Here is an 18311-nt window from a genome sequence, read left to right on the forward strand (position 1 = left end):
AGTCCAGAGATCTGATGCATGAATTAGCTTTGAGATGCATCTACAGAATGGTAGCAGGCTTTCAGATTGTATTAGGGACAGACCTATGAGTTCTTGTGCAAGAGTCAATCTGTTTGAGGACATGATTTACCAAACTCTAAAGCATGCACAGTAAAAGTTGGGCTCATGCCCAGCACTTTGGTTAATCCCTCTCCTACCTCTCCTTGGCATCACATGTGCTGAAATAACTTCATGTTCTTTTCAGATCAGCACATTTCTGCTGTAAGAGCATATGAGTTTGGTGAACAGACAGATGCAAAGAAATACCTTCTATATGCTGGCATTTGGAACATTTAAAATTCAAAATGGGTATAAGAAATGTCCACATGATTTTACATGCTCCTACACATAGAAGAAAAAAACACAACTTGTCATTACCTATTTGGGACTGAGCTACCAAAGTAGATTTGCGGTCACAGAGTGGGGAAAACTGAAGACCTAAAGCAGCCTCTTTGTCACCCTGCAAACAACAATGTTTAATATTATAAGCACATATTTGATAGAGGGACAGAAAGACAAAGAAATCTGAACATTTTTAGTATTTATTCAACAGATTACTTTGTTCACTTACACTCCTAACCAAAATCAAGCCACAGGCAAAACAAACCTCATTATTTATCTTTAAATTTTCAGGAAAAGTAAGTCAAAATTCTAACTTACATTCGACAATTTTATAAAGGAACTTATTGAAAGCAAGTTCTCCACAAGAGCAAGGCATCTACCAATGAGATTTAACATATATGAAGTCCTTCAACATTTACACTTTAGTCCTGCTGATCCCAGATGTAATGGGATTGGAGATACTTAGACTTGTTTGTAATAGTATGCCAAACGCTAAGTGTTTCCTTCTATTACATTGGTTTATCCAACATGTAAAATTTCTTCAGTGGATTTACACAGGCAAAGGGCATGATCTGAGTTGAATTTGTTCTCACTAGCAGGCATGCATCTCTGCTGCTGAAGCCATAAAAAAGCACAAGCTTAATTTCACTACTCAGATGACTTGTACAAAGCTAGTTCTGAAAATATATCAACACCTAAGACATTAGAAGGGGTTTTTTTTTTTTGTCGTAACAGTCTTAACAGACAGGGGTATCTCCATTTTCAGCATGGTAGACCAATGGACTTTCAAAAGCTCAAAAAGAAAGTCTAGTGGTGAAAAAAAAAACCAAACCCTGAAGAGACATCTTTCAAAGTAGGCTATAATTTGTGTTGCTGAACAAACCTGGCCCCCAGAAAGCACCGACATTATAGATATAGGAAAACTTAAGTCTTTGAAGTAAGATGGCTCTACATATTACATTAGTCATGGAAAGTGCTGTTTCATGATCATTCAGTGGGGAGCAGCACATGAACATTTTCCAAAAAATCTCACCAAAAGCTGATGGATGAAGGGGGCAGTATCAACCTTCCTCAGTCTTTTTATTGAACTGGTTTAGAACTATAATACCAATAAAACCACTTCAGCCACAGGAACAGATGTAGCTCGCAGATTGCATTTCATGCGGACATGGAGAGTTTTATTAATCTGGCCTTTAAGTTTGACGCCCAAGTGTTCATAATTTGACCTCAGAGTATAGAAAAACACATGAACACTTACTACTCGTGCTAGTGGTACCTCCATGTAAGTGCAGGAGCCAGACTGTGATATAATATAAACTGGGGTCGTTCTAGAAATTTCAGACATTGTTGAACACAGGATTTCTAAAGCAATATTAATTTTGTAATCTTCCCTTAATTAGGTATTAAAAAAGAGAAAATTCCACACTAGCAAAGAATCATTTTGATTTTTTTAATGTTTTCAAGTAGCTCTTTAACCTAATTATAAATTACTTTGCAATTAGTATAATACATAATAAATACTTAAATGTCATGTAAGTCTAAGTCTATTGTAAATTGTAATAATGGACACAGAATTGATATGTAAATTGATCATTAGAATTTAATTATATTTAAAATTAAAAAATAAAAAAACTCACTCTACAAATTCTCTTTTTGTGCTTTTGGATCTATTTAGACTGAGAGCATAATGCTACAGGACCTGTGATACTTCTTTGAGTGACCTGAACTACTTATTTATTTATAAGGTTTTGAGATGGGTGGTGTATTTCTATTTCAAACAAGTAGCTCAGATTTTCCTGGGCATTATAACACACTTTCTGTAGTTGCTTTTAAACTTAAAGTGTTGTTTGGCTTTTTCCCTGAAGTTAACACTGGTGCATATTTTAATCATTAGCTGCAATTAACCAAGTTTTTTGTCTAGGTTCGTTTTTCCTGGTGCTCACTACTTTGAAAGCTCTCTGTTAAAGCATTAGTTTTGCATCAGCAGCTACAGGCTTTGGTGCTTTTTTCCTGTAAGGCAGTAGAAGTACTTGAATTACTATTTTTAAAGGAAAGACGAGGCGGAATTAGTGGATTCTGTATAGATTTGGACTATTTCATCTTGGCTAACACAGATCTGGAAATCACAGAGATTTCTACCACACACACTCAGATCAACAGACCAGAGGATGCACAACCAAGCCAGTGCATCTAGGAAGCAGGAGATCTGCTGTGTCTGCACTGCTGAGTGCATTTATATATGTACAGTTCATCACATGTGAAATGTGTTAGAACTACTCCACACACACTGTTCTCAGTAGTACGTATAAAGAGGGATTCAGCTGCTGGCATATTCCTCTGCAGCCTGAAAGACTTCCACGATTTATACTGCTGAGTTGCAGAAATACATATATGGTGATTTCATTCTATTGTTAAATGCCTTCTCAAGTCTTTTGGCAGCTTATTTAGGATCCAGTTACTTCTTTTAATGAAAGGATAAAGGAATAACTAAAACATTAGCTGATCCTATGCACTCAATGACCAGTGTGGTACTGTTTATTGCTAATGCTACAGTCTCTTGACTGGACACATTGCCTCACTGCCCCATGGGCTCTGTCTAGTCTATCTGTGTCTAAAATGTTTTTACAGTTGGTCATTTCTGACCTTTTCAAGTAGCATATATATGGGGTAATACGTTCCTCCTTTTTCCTCTCAAGTTTAAAATCCTCATCATTTCCATTTACAGAAGTAGACACAAACTCACGACTCTACTCAGTATTTCCACAAAACTTAGTCCATTCATTATTTCGATTAAGGCACCAGCTCTCCAGTCTGTCTTCCTAGTGCAAAGCCTAGAGTCAAGGATGTCCTGATGCTTCCTACTGACTATTCCTATAGAGAACCTCTAGGAACCAAGCAAGAACCTTCTAGGGCAGATGGGCCTAACAACCTCATGGTTTATCATACTGACTTTTTTATTCTCTGACCCCTTTTTCCAGTGTGACCTATCTAATTTGAAAATGTCAGCATATAGCAAAATAATTACAATCAAGATGAGCAAGACACACACTCTTCTGTTACATGTAGTAATCATTTTTTAAAGTTCTGTGTAACTATAGAAACTGTGCAATACCTACACTGAATTTTGCTTACTGTTATGTTAAAAATGTGCATGGTCATAAATATTCATTACAGGAAGAGTATTCCCCCTTTGGATAAATGTGTTTTTTTCACACGCTGCGAGTAAAAAAAATGGCAGCAGTGTCACCAGCACCAACTGGGCTTTCTTTTTGAATTCAGTATCTCATAGAAATAAAGAGACTTTCACAAAGGTGTGTCTTCGTTTTTATTTTAGGACATATGGCCACAACGTTAACAGGATGATACCATCTAGCTTTGGATCAGGTTGTTATGAAAGCAAAACCTTCAGATCTATGCAGTGTATGTAAGGCAAGCACTGTCAAGGAAAAGAAAGAGGAAGGCTTTCTGAAATGTGAAATGGAGACAACTTTTTGCCTCCTTTGCTGAACGTGAATTCTTCCTATTTTCAAGTCCCTCTTCCTACCCTGCTGGTGCTTCTTTTTAACTCAAGGCATATATAAATCTCTGTCTACAGAATGAAAACAGCTTGACAAGTTATATTATTATTGAAAGAACAAAAAATGCTACAACACTTAGAATCCTGGTATCAGCTGAAATAGATACAGAGCTATAACAATTTCATCTTATTCACACACATAAAAGTTGAATTAATGTCAGTGGTATGTATGAAGAGTAAGGAATATATTGCTTGTCAATCACAACCAACAGCATCCTTGCTGGTAGACTTATGAAAAAAATTTAATTGTGTAACCATTGCTTCCTGAACTAGATTTATCAAAAGATTTTAAAATGGCACCTGTCGAAAAAATTCTTCCATCAGGGCCATGGTCCACCGGTAGTGCAGTTCCCAGGATTTTGCTGGATGGCTTATGTCTGCTGCATGTAGAATCAAAGACATGGCTTTGGCTTTGTCTACCCTGTCAATTCAAGGACAAGTTCCAATTACCTCAAAACAAAAGCAACTCTTTAAATTATTTTCTTGTACATAAGCTCATTGAAAGACTATAGATAATGAACAGAATGGAAAATAACCTACCCCTCTGTTTGCTGTAGAGTATGTCGCATGGTTTTAATTTGTTGAAAATGACCCGACATGTCTGTAGACAAGACCATCTCAATGACCAAGCTACGCAACTCCCTAAGAATAATTAAAAGCAAAATGACTGATTACAATTCATTTATTCTATGTATGGTACATTTGTTTAAGCAGTACTTGTTAATTTATAACTCTCTAAACAACATCACGGGTTTTATTATGTTTTAAAAAGCATTTAAATAAATTATTAACAACTTGAATGTTGTACCCTAAAGAGATTCTGTGAAAGCAATGTACTTCAGAAAATGCACTCTGCAATCATTATTTCAGAGTCACACTGTTTTGTAATCCCTCTTTTCTAACGTATAAACTAAAATTACATGCAGTTCTGTCACCCATTATAAGTCTTTCCTTATTTTTCCAAAAGTAGAGCATTCAAAAAACCAGTCAGTCTCTGGGCTTGCCATCACACAAGAGGATATGTTTGTGTATTTTATTACTGCCCTCTTATTAGTGCAGAGCAGGTATTACACTAAACCTAGGAAGAAGGCTGTGGAAACCCTCAGAAAAGCAACAGGTATTACATGTGAAACACTATCAATGTTATACCAATGTATGAGCATTATGACAAAGTACCCTTCATCTCAAAAATACCTTAATGCCTATTTCATGAATCAGAACAAGTTCAGGATTTATAGTTTATCTATATCTTGGTATTATGATCAGAGATGTTGTCTTTTCCATCAGCTTTCTATGAAATGAATATGAAAAGAATAAAATATGAATAAAGTAAGAAAGTGTATTAATTCTCATTGTATATGAAAGTGCATTAATTTTATCAGCACTAATTACTCATTTGGGAAATTCAGTTTCCTCAGTGTAGAATAATTGTATATAGACCATGCAGGGGTCTACTGGGTCTTTATTTACATGCTTTTTAAATGCCTAGGAGGATCTATCTGCAAGAGCGTTGCTTATATGTATATCGGGGACAATTCAGCACATTAAATCTTTAATTATGTAGCCTATATCTTCATAAGCACACTCCCATTCGTAAGGATGTCCAGGTATCAATTACAACAGTAGAATCCTAGTCCAGTCATTCTCACTGATCTTTCATGTTGTATTCATAACTTTGATTTACTTAATGCATCTTTTTCAAAGGACTAGGTTTTAGAGAGGTAAATTGCCGTTTTCTTTAGGGCTGTTAGAGCAGTTTTTAATAACAACTATTAAGACTGCTTTTGAGCCAAATTAATTTTGTATTTAAGCTGATAGTCCTCATTGATTTTTGTGTATTTATTCCTGATTTGCTTTGATGTAACTGGATAAAGACTCAATCCTCTCACTTCTACTCAATAATATGCAGCCATAGCAACTTGTGTTTAGAAAATGCCTTACCTTATCTGACCTCATAAGATACTAATTAATTTGTATCCCAGCTGTTCTCCTCCACATTGCTTTGAAACTGTACCCTTCAAACACAGCCAAACACGGTAAAAAGAAAAGAAAAAAAGAAGAAAAAAAAAAAAAAGAAGAGCTAACACTGCATGAAAACTGGGGACTTCTCATTGTTAAACCCTGTTGTTTATAACACTGAAGTAATTATCACTCTCCATTTCAACAGGAGATTTTCTTAGGAACTTTCTGTCTAAACCATTCTCAAAATATTTTCCAGGGAAAAAAGACCTTCTCAGTTTCCATACTGAAGGAGACCTCAGTTGGTCTCATTGGTAACTCCTGGACAGAAACCTCTGCCCACTTCATTAAGCAGTCCACAGCTACAGGCATTGGGATAATACAGTTAGCATTGCTCATTTGCTACCACGGCAAAAAGACATGTAAGTGTTGCTGTTCTTAGTTCTATGATGGGAAGTGGTAACAGTATTCACATACAGTGCATAGCAGTATTTTGGGGCCCACAACTGGAAGTTTACTGGTTTTGAGTATACAGTCTCCACTTTTCTTAAGTAAATTGTCATGTCCTGTGCTGTCATCCTTTCTTAACCCTCCTATATCCATATGTCCTATGGATAGGGTACTGTAAAAAAATAGATGCAAGATGATTGAAAAAAAAGACATGAATTATGCCGTAATAAACAAGAGACAAGGAGTGGCATGTGAATTTCTCAGAAAAGTAGTTAACCAATACAGAGAAACCAGCTTTACCTGGATTTGTCCATGACAAAGACATTTAGTTAGTGGGAAACTAAGGAGAAAATGCAGGAACATGCTAAGATGAGCAAAAGCAAGTTGGGAACTGAAGACGTAAGGTTCATCTTGCAAGTTACAGCAATCCTGCTTTCCTCAGACAGAAGACTCCCAAGGGAAGTTGTGGAAGAAAAGCTGTTCATTATGCATTGTATATAATGCATATTGGTTTTTGGTCTTTTTTATATAATCAGGCAATATATCAATATATGCCTTATGACTGGAATGGTTTGAGACATTAATACCACCTAGCCACCTATAACTATTGATGTAAAACACAGGGTACTAGAACACCAGAAGCCTGGTAAATCAAAGGAGAAAGGGGGACAAAAAGGGATCCCTCTTTAGATATTTAGGAGTGCTAAGTGAAAGAAACAAGACAATATGGAAAACCAGAATATATTTTCAGAGTTGAGAAAAGGGTGAGAAAAGACTAGTAATGTCACGTGCATTATCCACAAAGGGCATCCTCATCAGAACGTTGGCAGTGTTTCCCTTCTCAGACCCAAACCCTATGTTTTAAACTTAATTGAAGCTGTCAGTTTATTAGTGCATTTATCTTCTTAACGTTAACATGTAGAAAAGAAAATGTAATACTATAAAGTTGTTCTCAGTTATTTTGCTTCATCTTGCTGAAATAATTAGCAGAACCAGATTTTAAATAGGCAGGGATATTAAGTTTTAAAAAACCAAAATCACTGCAACTCAAGAAAACAGATCTAACACTAGTCAAGAATTTAATCAGTGCCAGGAAGTACATTAAAAAGTTGAACAAATTACCATTTCAATTTGCTGCCAATTTGATTCAGTGCAAACTTCAAAACTGTTAGTCTAACACCATGAATTTTAGTATAGAACCAAGAAGTTCACACTAGTAATAATTAGAGAATTGCAGAGCTTCTTTTAAGTGGCAAACAGATCTGTCATTGCACCAATGAACAACTGTATTTGATGACAGGGTAACAGGGATTTTGGATATTAGAAACAAATACCAGGAAACCATCATTTCCACAACTGACCCTCTAAATTAAGTATCAGACTTCAACAGGCTGTGCAGGTTCTCCAACTGCTACTTTGGAAGATACCGGCTTGTTTGAAAGTACAGACTGCAATTACCTAGCTAAGTGACAAAACACGGAACTGAGCATCCTTATTTAGTTGCTTGAGCTTATTAGTCAGTTCATACATCTCTTCTAAACTGTACTGAATAGCCCCAACATGAGACTGTAAATTCTACTTTCTCTGGTTGCCAAATCCCACCAATTTTGAACTGGCTGCATATAATAGCAGACTGAATTTGTGTAGCCAGTGTATGTAAAATTCGCAAAACTAAAATAAAATCCTCCAGGAAATCCAGATTGACTTACAGTGAGAGGAGACTGAACAAGTGCAAATGCACCTAGTCTGTGACTGAGCAACTTCTGAAGGAATGGTAGTTTATCACAGGTTCAAAAACCACGGAGAAATGAAATGCAACAGAAGTTAGAGCAAAGGGTCCATAATATAAAGAAAAAGAACTGTGGGAAGACCAGACTGAGCAATCTATGCACAGAAGAGTGTGCTTCAGATATGTGAAGACAACCTGTTGCATTCCTCCCTTTATTCTGTTGCAGTCCACTGCAGCAATATGTGTAAACATCACATACCTGGAAACCATTGGCTCCTCTTTCCACTGGGAAATGTTTTCTTTCACAGGAGTTTCCATCCTATCACTCTTTTCCCCAGTGACATGACAAAAAGGAACAATTGGGATGCACTGTACTAGGTGGCAGCCAGATTTCTGTCAGCTAGAGCAACTGCATGTTGCTGCAGGGATTCCCAAACCATACTCATTTATTGTGGTCCCAGTGATGAAGAAGCCAGGACTGGGGAAGTACGTAAGTGTCTTCAAGCCATCCTTCAAGCCAGTCCTGAACTGAAATTCAACTAAAGAAGATCTGCCCCTTTCTACCTGGAAGCATTCTCTGGTAGGATACAATATGAAAAAACATCACTTCAAAAAAAACATACGCAAGGCAACAGGTTTGAAGATTCAAAAATAATTACCTCTCTACAAAGATCATTTTAAAAGACAGAATACCAGCCTCTGATGGCTGTCTACTGGCACGATCACTTTCTCCATTCTTAATAGCTAGAACAAGCAAAAATAGGGTCACATAGACCTATCAGACCCAACACTATCAGTTCCAAAATAGTTCCAAGCAGAGCAAGGCTGTCTCATCTTGGCAATGAAAATCTATGTGTATATGACAATTATTGCTGAAGTTTACCATCTACCTCCAGAGATCTTTCTCCAGAACTATATTTACAACTAAATCCAAATGAGTATCCTCTGAGAAGAAATCTTTTATGAGAATGAAAAAGTGTATGCTTCCTTTCTCACTTTGTATTAACTGAAAGATTAATAATACTTTAATAGTAGGTGTTTTGTAGAAGGTACGGAAAAATAATGAACTGAAACCCAAAAGGGTCAGCAGACTTACATTCAATAAATGTTTTATTTGGGGTGCTCTAATTACGTAGATAGGTAAAATCATGTAAATCTACCATATAAAACAGACCTTCATCTGTAAATATACACCACACCAAAATTTGTTCTGACATTCACATATTCCTTCATAAATATATAGTATGGTAAAAAAAGTAGTGTATAACTTTGTTATTCATGGTGGCATCATTCACAGTGGGAGACGTTCCTGGAAGCAGAACATCTGTCTCTGACTTCACAGTCCACCTATTTAAAAGTTACTTTTAGGATCTCTGAATAATAGCTATGTTTACAGAAACACACACGAGACATTTTAAGTGCTATATGTAGTGGTCAACGATATACAAACATGTCCTTTTTAATAATGTAGAAAGTCTTATCTCTAACACTTGTTCATTTTGGTCTTACAGGTCTTAGTATTTGTGACATATCAATTATGATTCTGACCCTTGCAGCTGGTCAAATTTTTTTCAGGAATTACACTAAAATAATGAAGAAAGAGAAGAAGGAGAAGAAGAAGGAGGAGGAGGAGGAGGAGGAGGAGGAGGAGGAGGAGGAGGAGGAGGAGGAGGAGGAAGAAGAGGAGAAGGAGAAGACGATGATGACGACGACAAAGAAGAAGTAGAAGAAGAAGAAGGAGAAGGAGAAGGAGAAGGAGAAGAAGAAGAAAGAGATTTCTGTAGTGCTTCCGGGCCTTTATTTTACTATTTTTGGATTGTCCAGATAATTCTTTTTTTAATGCTTAACCAAGATGTGAGTATGCTCTGCTACACAGCAGAAATTCCAGTAGTGCTCAAGCTGGCAGCGCTGGGGTTTTAACCCACTGTTATACAAAGGTAACCTAGTTCAAGAGAGGCAGCCCTGTTGTTTTCCTGAAGGGCTATCTCATCTGAGACATTGTCCACACAGTCCAACACTGTGCCTCATAAATGCACAGCCTCACTTGGAAAATTACATGAAGTCTCCCAAACAGCCCTTCTTTACACCACAGCAGCCTTCCCTAAGCTCTAAATATCCTTTACTCCTTCCACTGCCAAAGTTGCTTCCCATAATTTGAACCCTTAAAATAGACTCCACAGGGAAGGTCTGGTGTTTTGTATTATTTTTAAATACAGGAAATAAGTTTGAATGTCACAGTAGGTCTTACCTCCAGTCATCTTTGGTTAAATTTGCCAGGATATTCATCTCTTCTTCTTGCATGAGTCTATAAGCAGCACTTACATGATGATTTTCAAGAACAGAACGATCATTGTACAATATTGCAACATCTGACCTAGTGTTAAAATAAAAAGGCAGAATTTGCAACAGCATCCTGATGATGGCATTGGGGAAGGTAGGATTCTGTTTTGTATATCAGACTATGTTTATTTGTTCATGCTGTATCAAATACTAATAAAATTTCCATCCCAAATGCATAAAAAATTATCGTTATATCACTGTGTATACTGTAGGTGGGCAAGTAATATTTTAAAATTTGTAATGTTTTATTTATATAACTGTGACAAAAATTTGTGAGATCTTTGAGCTTCTTGTCTGTAAATAGGATCACAGAGCCACAGAAATGCTCTAATTAGGCTACTCAAGTGCTCTTTAGTGACAAAACCATTCAGAACGTAATGGATTCACCAGCAGAGGGGGCTTCACACACAGCATGGGTATTAAGAAGTTACTATCCCAGTTCTGAGAGACATGTGCTTTGGCCCATGTCACTCTTAATCAGAAGGAGCTGTAAATAATGAAATATTTAAAAACTTCAATTTTGTATGTTTTAAATAGATGCCATTTTTTGTCAGAAAAACAGCCAAACCTTGAGCCTTATAACAAAGGAATGAAAGACATGCTAAGCTGAAATTTGATTGCATTCAAGTGCTTCGTAAAGCCAGACCCTTACCATAACATTAGCACCCTCTAGAGTATCTTTTCCCTCTTAATTAAAGATTAACCTACAATACCAAAATTACATATAGATTTTCAGTATTTCTAGTAGAATTTCTAGCACAGAGCTGTTTTGTTAGAATATGCAGTGCTTTGATGAATATTTTTCAAGAGCAGATAAAGCAGACTCCTCAACTGAGGATACAAAAAACAAAGCATAGCCTAGTGTGAGAGAACAATAAGATGCTTTGTACTAGGCTAAGTATCAGGTGTACCATTTATTACCCACTAATGGAATGGTCAGTGATTTTCCTTTGATAAGATGAAAATATTGTAAGGGAGGGAGGTCTATGCTGTTGTTCTGGACCAGAGGCTAGGATGCCATGTTGCATCTGCAAAAGAATACAGTTAGCCTGTCTTTCAAACTGGATTTCTTTCTCAATTTCTTTTTTGTAACTACTGCAGATGCTGTCAAACAATGCTAGGAGAGGACTCATGATAGGTATTTCTAAAGCTGTACTTGAAGGTTTCTCCCTCGATAGTAGGACCCTGTAAGTTTAATACAGAACTTGAAACAAAATGTAGAACCTGATGTGCAGACACATTGCTGAAAGTGAAGTGGTATTTTTCTGGGGAAGAAATTTGGTAGAAGAAATTTTTGAGTCAAAAGTATCAGAATTTATGTGAGCAAATAGAGGGGTGAGGGGTTTTGAAGTCCATGTTCTGAATCTTTTTTAAATCTCTCTTGACATATCAGCTCCAAAATATAATTATTTCAAACTCTATGGAGCTAATTCGTTACTTTTCCACACTGTTTTTGTTCATGTGAGCAGTGCCATTAACTGTACAGAGGTCAAGGAAGCAATTTGTAAAATCAGGAATGACCTGGCTACATCCTGGCTGTGTCAGTAAGAGGTATGAAACAGTTCAGACCAATGAACAGCAAACTCCAGATATGACAATTAAGAGACCACTTCGCTTACCTTGTCTGAATATGAAAATTGTTTGTGGTCCCAGTATGTTCGTAATCATGGACGGCAGCTGCAAAGATCATTGCTAAAATTTCCAGTTCTGTGAGCCAGTGCTGGTAAACAAAAAGCAAATCTTAGTAATATTTTCTATAATAGCCTAATTCAGATTAAAACTACAGACTGGAAATGTTTTGCATTACCTTCAACTTAAGTAAACTTAATTCTTGTCTTATTCCAGGTAACTATATATCCACAACACCTTGTAATTCCTTGTTACTCCTTGTACTTTTTATGATATCTCTATGACCAAGTTAACATTCTTATGGTCATTAGCAAAGTAAATATTGGCAGCCAAAAATGTAAGTTATTGAGATAGTTACATGGTATACTTTGTAGCTGTTTTGAGTAGGAAGTATCTAATCTGCTAGCCTGTACATGGCACTAGCCAAACCTTGATACGAAATTAAGGTTATAATTTGTCTTTTAGTGAACAACATATACAGTACATAATAAATTCTAGGTACAGCATCAGCATTAGCTATATTTTACCAGTGTACATAGCACTAAAATTAGGCCCATGGGAGATTTTTCTGTTATATATTTTATCATACTTTGTACTAATGCAAAAAAAGAGTGCATATGACTAGTATGCAGTTACACAGAACAAAAGGTAATCCAGGTCACATATATAAAATAATGCAGACCCTAGAGTTTTGTGCACTTTTATACCTCTTGCTAACCTAGGCTGTTCTGTGTCACTCAGCTTGTAAAATAACCTCTGTTGTTTTATCTTTCAATTTCTATTTCTTGAATGATAAATCATCCTTGAGGAGAAAATTTACTCCATCTACAAATGGGGGCAGAAAAATCATACGATAATTAACCCCCGCAGTCATAGGACTGATTAAGTCAAACGCCAGTCAAGCATTTCCACACCTATTTCTGATTTTTCTAGTGTAGAAGTAAGCTTCTGTACTAAAGGATTGAAGAATGGTGTCATCCTTATGCACTCATATAAGCATATACATGTGCATGAATGGATATACGATGTATAAGCTGCCAGAAGTAGTATGAGCTTCCAATAGTAGTACTTCTTTCAAACAAGAAGAAAGGAAACAGTCAAAATTCATAAGTAATGAGAGAACGATGAAATAGGTCATGCAGCGACAAAATAAGACCGCTGAGGAACAACAAGTACTGGCTGTTGGTGAAGCAGTATAGATTAAAAAAGGTCACAACAGAGGAATGAGACTGTACTGTAAGCAGTTCTAAAAATGGAAACAATGACCTTCATCGTATTGTGTGTCACAAGAAACCAGGCCATGACCGGTCCTGGCTTTCACAATGTTTTCAACATACCAAATAGAATAGAAACTCAGAAATTATTAGTAACTAAAGCTAAACATAAACTTTTTCTTTAAGACACCTTTTCAAAGATCAGCTTTTTTAGTAACCAGAATAGTTGCTAGACAACGCATTTATAAGTAGAAGAACATTCCTTACGAACAATATCTATGGGCTACACAGAAACTTCATACAGTACTATATGAGAGCATGTATTCTAGAGACTGTAGCTGTATGGTTAAAATTCAGATCAGTATTCAAATCAGAGAATCAAAGAACTACTTTCCCTAAAGGATTTCTAAGGAAGCAGGTGAAAGCTTACAGAGACTGTTAACAAGTGGTTTTCTCAAAGGGAGATGGAAATACAGGTATCCGGAGCTCTGCAAGACTGCAAAGAGCTGAAACCTGCTTCCCTCTTGGAATATACTATGCCATGCAGGTGAAACACCTATTGGAAAAGATCTCTTCTACTGAGAGATGTTTTCCAGTATTATAAACTGCCTATAAGTAAACAGATACATTTCAACTTTTCATGAGCTCTGGTTCAAACTATTTCCTTAAGCAACAATGGATTAAAAAATGAGTAAGAAAGGGAGTCTCACAATGCACTTATTGACAGTAAAGAAATTTTTTCCTTTAGTTTGAGCATTACAGGTACGTGGGAGGAGAAAAGGGATGGTGGGAAGATGATCGATGACTCAAAAGTTCTTTACAAGATGTATTCCCTGGGACTTGGATTCTTAAATCTTTATAAAAACGAACACTTCATAAATGCAAGCTTGAGCTATATATTTCAGACGTATCATCTGGGATTTAATCTCTTGGGAAGGTTAATAGATGGTGTGCCATCTGTGATATCTAACTTTCTAACATGCTGATCTGAGGTCGCTGGATCTTGTTTCTTAAGATGGACAGTTACTTTAGGAAAATACAGTGATCATTTCTTTAAATGCGACTCTGAATATGTGTTATTCCTCACTGGAATCTCTCTAAAGGTTTGTGGAGAAGCATAAACTCTGACCAGCCAATTTTTTTGGCAAATGCTGAAATACAGCTGTTTTCCAGGTGCCTATAAAAGATACAAAATGTATGACCTCAACAACAGGAATCATGAAAAGAATTTTCTAAAATCCAGCTTCTTGAAACATTTGCTTCAGTATATGTTTCAGAAGTGAACAAAGAAGACATCAATTCTTCGCAAGATTTGGGAGTGAGTATCAGTTCCTTAAGATACAACGAAAACAGAAGAATTTCAAATCACATGCCAATCTGCAAAAATTTTATCTAGAATTACATCAAATTGCATCCAATCCACGTATTTGTTAGAAGATACAGCAGAGTGAAAAGAGGCATTACAATGAACGTATTCTGAAAACTATTTGCTTGAGATGCAAACTTTAAATTGTTATTGAGTAAGGTTCTGTAGGGTTAACCAGGCAACAGAAAAAAAACCCAAGTTAAATAGAACATTTGCATGATACTGATGCATTCTCAAACTGCAAATGACATTTGGGACAGAAATACTTTGCAAGCTGCAGAACCACTAGGCCTTCTTTCAAACACTGATTTCTATAATCGTTCCTTCTGCCTGGCAAGCTACATCTGTTTGAAGGCACTCTTGACTAAGTGTTGTCCTAGTTAGATATCTTTCCAAGAACTTTCCAATATCATAATTCAGCAATTCAAATGTGAATATTTAAAATCTGGCCTAATTTTATAGGAATATTTTGTAGCAGCATTGCAATATTAATGAGATTTTGCAGCAAAATAACAGAAGTAAAGTCTAAGCTTTTCTGAAAACAGTTGTCCAAATCACATCAAAGTGCAACTACAAGGTTAAGATCCTAGTATTGTAAAAGTTGAGTTGAAGAGGCCTTTCTCATTCTTGTGTGCACCCGGAGGAATAGCAGATATTCAAATAAGAAACAGGTTCCTTCATCCAGTGTTCGGAGATACTCAAAGTGTGTTGCAAGGTTATTTAATCAATGGCTAAACATCCCAAATTGACTAGGATAGCTCTGGAAGTTGGAATCTTGTCCTGGCATCACAAAGAAAATATGGATGCTACTGTCTTTTTTGAAGGGTAGAGGGGCACAGTTACAATGGGCCAAGGGGATGTTTATCAATTATAATACAAGAGGGATTTTCTTCCCTGTTAAGCTGCTGATCCAGATGTATCCCTGCAACAAAGACATGACCCACATCACTTAATGCTTGCAGCTGATCTTACAGTAGAAGAACAAGGGTAGGATAGGAACCATGATCTAATCTTTTCAAGCTTTCTCTTTTATTAAAATATTACTTTCATAGGTGAACATCTTGTACGACAGCTTTGGTTTGGAGTGATCTTGGCAAGAGCTGTCTAGCCTATCCTTCGGTCTAGTAGGGAAGTCCTTTCTCAAGACAACCTCTCAATGAGAAAAGGAATCTTGGCTAATGTAGACTCCAGGCTTCACTCTGCAAGTAGTATTTGTGTTAAAGTGTACCTTTAAAAACTTGATGCTTAGAAGCAGAACACTTCTTCCAAACAGTAGAATCAAACCCTGCAATGCCTAGGTACTTGTTCTTTTCTCCCCAGAGGCCAAAGGCAAAGCTTTCAGTGAGAAAAGACTTAACATAAGTCAGGTTTTTTTTTATTTATATTTTTATTTATATTTTTTTTTATTTATATATATATTAAAGCACAAACATTTAGAGTCAGCCCTAAAAACAGAAATCAGACACTATCACTTGCCACCTTTTTTTTTTTTATGAAAGAAGTGCATTCATAGTGAAGAAAAATCATCAAAAGGCCATTAACAGAAATGTCCATTTTCTTTCGGTCAGTATTTACTTTTGTCTAGCAAACTGATAGTGAGGACACTCCCACTGCTGGTATTAAATCAAAGGTGTTTAGAGTAAAAATGCTTGCACAGACTTACTTCAGTTCCCAAAGCAAATACTAAAAAATATTGGGATATTGCAATAGTGCAAGGCAGACAGAATCTCCTGCCTACTATAGGCACATACAGTATGCAAGAGCAGTCCTAAATAAGGTTATAAACTAAAAGAAAAAGCAGCTGCAGAGTATTTGAGTAAGCCTGCACTGATTCAGTGTATCTTTCGACAGCCAGGACCTCAGCAGATACTGAAGCTTCCTTGCCTGATCACACCTCCCAGGCTCTGATGTGGAAGCAAAAAATTCTCACCCACCCACTCCTGCAAATATATCTCTTTTAGTGTGATATATAATGCCCGAGCCCAGGCAATGAAAAGCAAAAAGCATTTAAGGAGGATTTTTCTTATTTTTTTTTTCCTCCACATCAGGAGTGTTTCAGCCTGGAAGAACTGTTAAAATGACATAAAGTTCCCAGCCTGAACGGTACTTTTGAACCTATCTCTGCACAATTTTCAAGGGAGCTTTTTCCTCAAGGAAGGCAAACGTACACATGTATCCAAAACAGCGTAGGTTAAGAAAAGAAATAAATTGAACTTTGAAGTATTTCTTACCATGATACCAGTGTGAATCATTATGTAATGCACAGTTTGAGTAACATCAGCTGCATGGATCAAATTGTGATATGGATTTTTGTACTTGCTGTAACCAACCTCAAGAGCTTCAGCAAATGAAATAAGATTGGGAACAGGAATCTGGTGGGAAGCAAAAATTGAAATTTTTTTTTCCTGCAACAGCTGAAAAGTTAATCATGCAATCAATAAACCACAAATAAATATACCATAGACTTTAGTTAATAAACAACAAAAGTAAAATTTAACATGAAAAGATCTAATATCTTACTTGCATCAGGAAGCCTTCACCCAGTTCTTGTAGAAGTTATGCGCCTCTAAATACACCACACACAGCATGTGGTTAGTGTACGAGAGACTGCAGAGGTATCAACCAAATTGTTTTCAAGAGATGCCTGTCTGTCTGTACCAGGAATGCATAGATTTCTCATATAATACATGACAGATAGGAGTCTAACAATAGGATTATCTCTTTTTCTTCACCAGTTTCACCTTGCCTGAGACAAGGTTTCTTTGAATTTGATAATCTGCCTTCCCTTCCTTCTCTTCCTCCAGGCAATGTATGAAGTACAGGTACTATCTAGTCCCATTTTTTTCCCATATAATGAAATTACATTTTCCTTAAGATTTTTTTTCTTTATTTAAAAGCTCTGCAAGGTAAACAGTGGGACTGAGAATGGGCTTAAACTCAATGAGCCAGTAATACTGTGCACCTTCTGACTATGTTGCTAATGGTAGCCCTGGTGTGGTTCTGACTTCAGTGACCCAGAACTTGAAGGGAAAAGCTTGATTGGAAAATCTGAGTTTGTGTTATCAGTTAAAATTAAAATACTCAAACCAATTCAGGGTGAGGCAGCCCCTTCAAATGGAGTGTGGTGTTTTGCAGTGGAGAGATTTTGAAACTGTAATTAAACTTTCATTCGGTATTATTATAATGATAAATTTGGCACTTTGATCCATTTTTTAATCTCAGCCTTTCAAAGTGGGTTGTAAGTACTCCATATGGTATTGCAATCCTCTGCAAACAGCATGGAAAAGCAGCCTTCTCTTTATAAATCTCCCAAGCTGGTTAGGAGGGGAAGGTTTACCTGAAACCCCTGCTCAGTGTTGGGCAACCTACTACGATCTAAAACATGAAAAAGTACTTAGGACTAACTACAGTTTTCTGCCTTATTAGGAATCATTGTCCAATAAAGCTGGGACTCTGATTCAGTACTGCTGAGTAGATGGGCTGTATACATAATCTGTCTATTAATTATGTATATTTAAAAAATATATATTTAATAATATATGTAGAATAATTATACATAATCTGTCTACCTAAATGCTGTAAACATCATTTAGCTGCTCACTAGCAACATCCCATCCCAAACAGAGGTGACATGGTGTACATAACTTTTCATTTCTTGGGCTGCAG

At 36.5% G+C, this 18311-nt stretch overlaps 1 protein-coding gene across 4 annotated transcripts in view; it reads right to left on the reverse strand.

Annotated features, from left to right (window-relative positions):
- Window positions 1–18311, reverse strand: part of PDE1A (phosphodiesterase 1A) — a 165597-nt gene that overhangs the window by 25486 nt on the left and 121800 nt on the right. For all 4 annotated transcript variants that reach the window (XM_064451753.1, XM_064451757.1, XM_064451756.1 and 1 more), the window contains 6 exons: window positions 16877–17017; window positions 12056–12156; window positions 10345–10470; window positions 4499–4600; window positions 4259–4379; window positions 418–499 (listed from right to left, as the gene is read on the reverse strand). In XM_064451753.1, the coding sequence (XP_064307823.1) occupies window positions 418–499; window positions 4259–4379; window positions 4499–4600; window positions 10345–10470; window positions 12056–12156; window positions 16877–17017 (673 nt within the window). The remainder of the gene's footprint in view (window positions 1–417; window positions 500–4258; window positions 4380–4498; window positions 4601–10344; window positions 10471–12055; window positions 12157–16876; window positions 17018–18311) is intronic.

This window comes from Phalacrocorax carbo, chromosome 5, assembly GCF_963921805.1.
Source record: "Phalacrocorax carbo chromosome 5, bPhaCar2.1, whole genome shotgun sequence".
Lineage (NCBI taxonomy): Eukaryota > Metazoa > Chordata > Aves > Suliformes > Phalacrocoracidae > Phalacrocorax > Phalacrocorax carbo.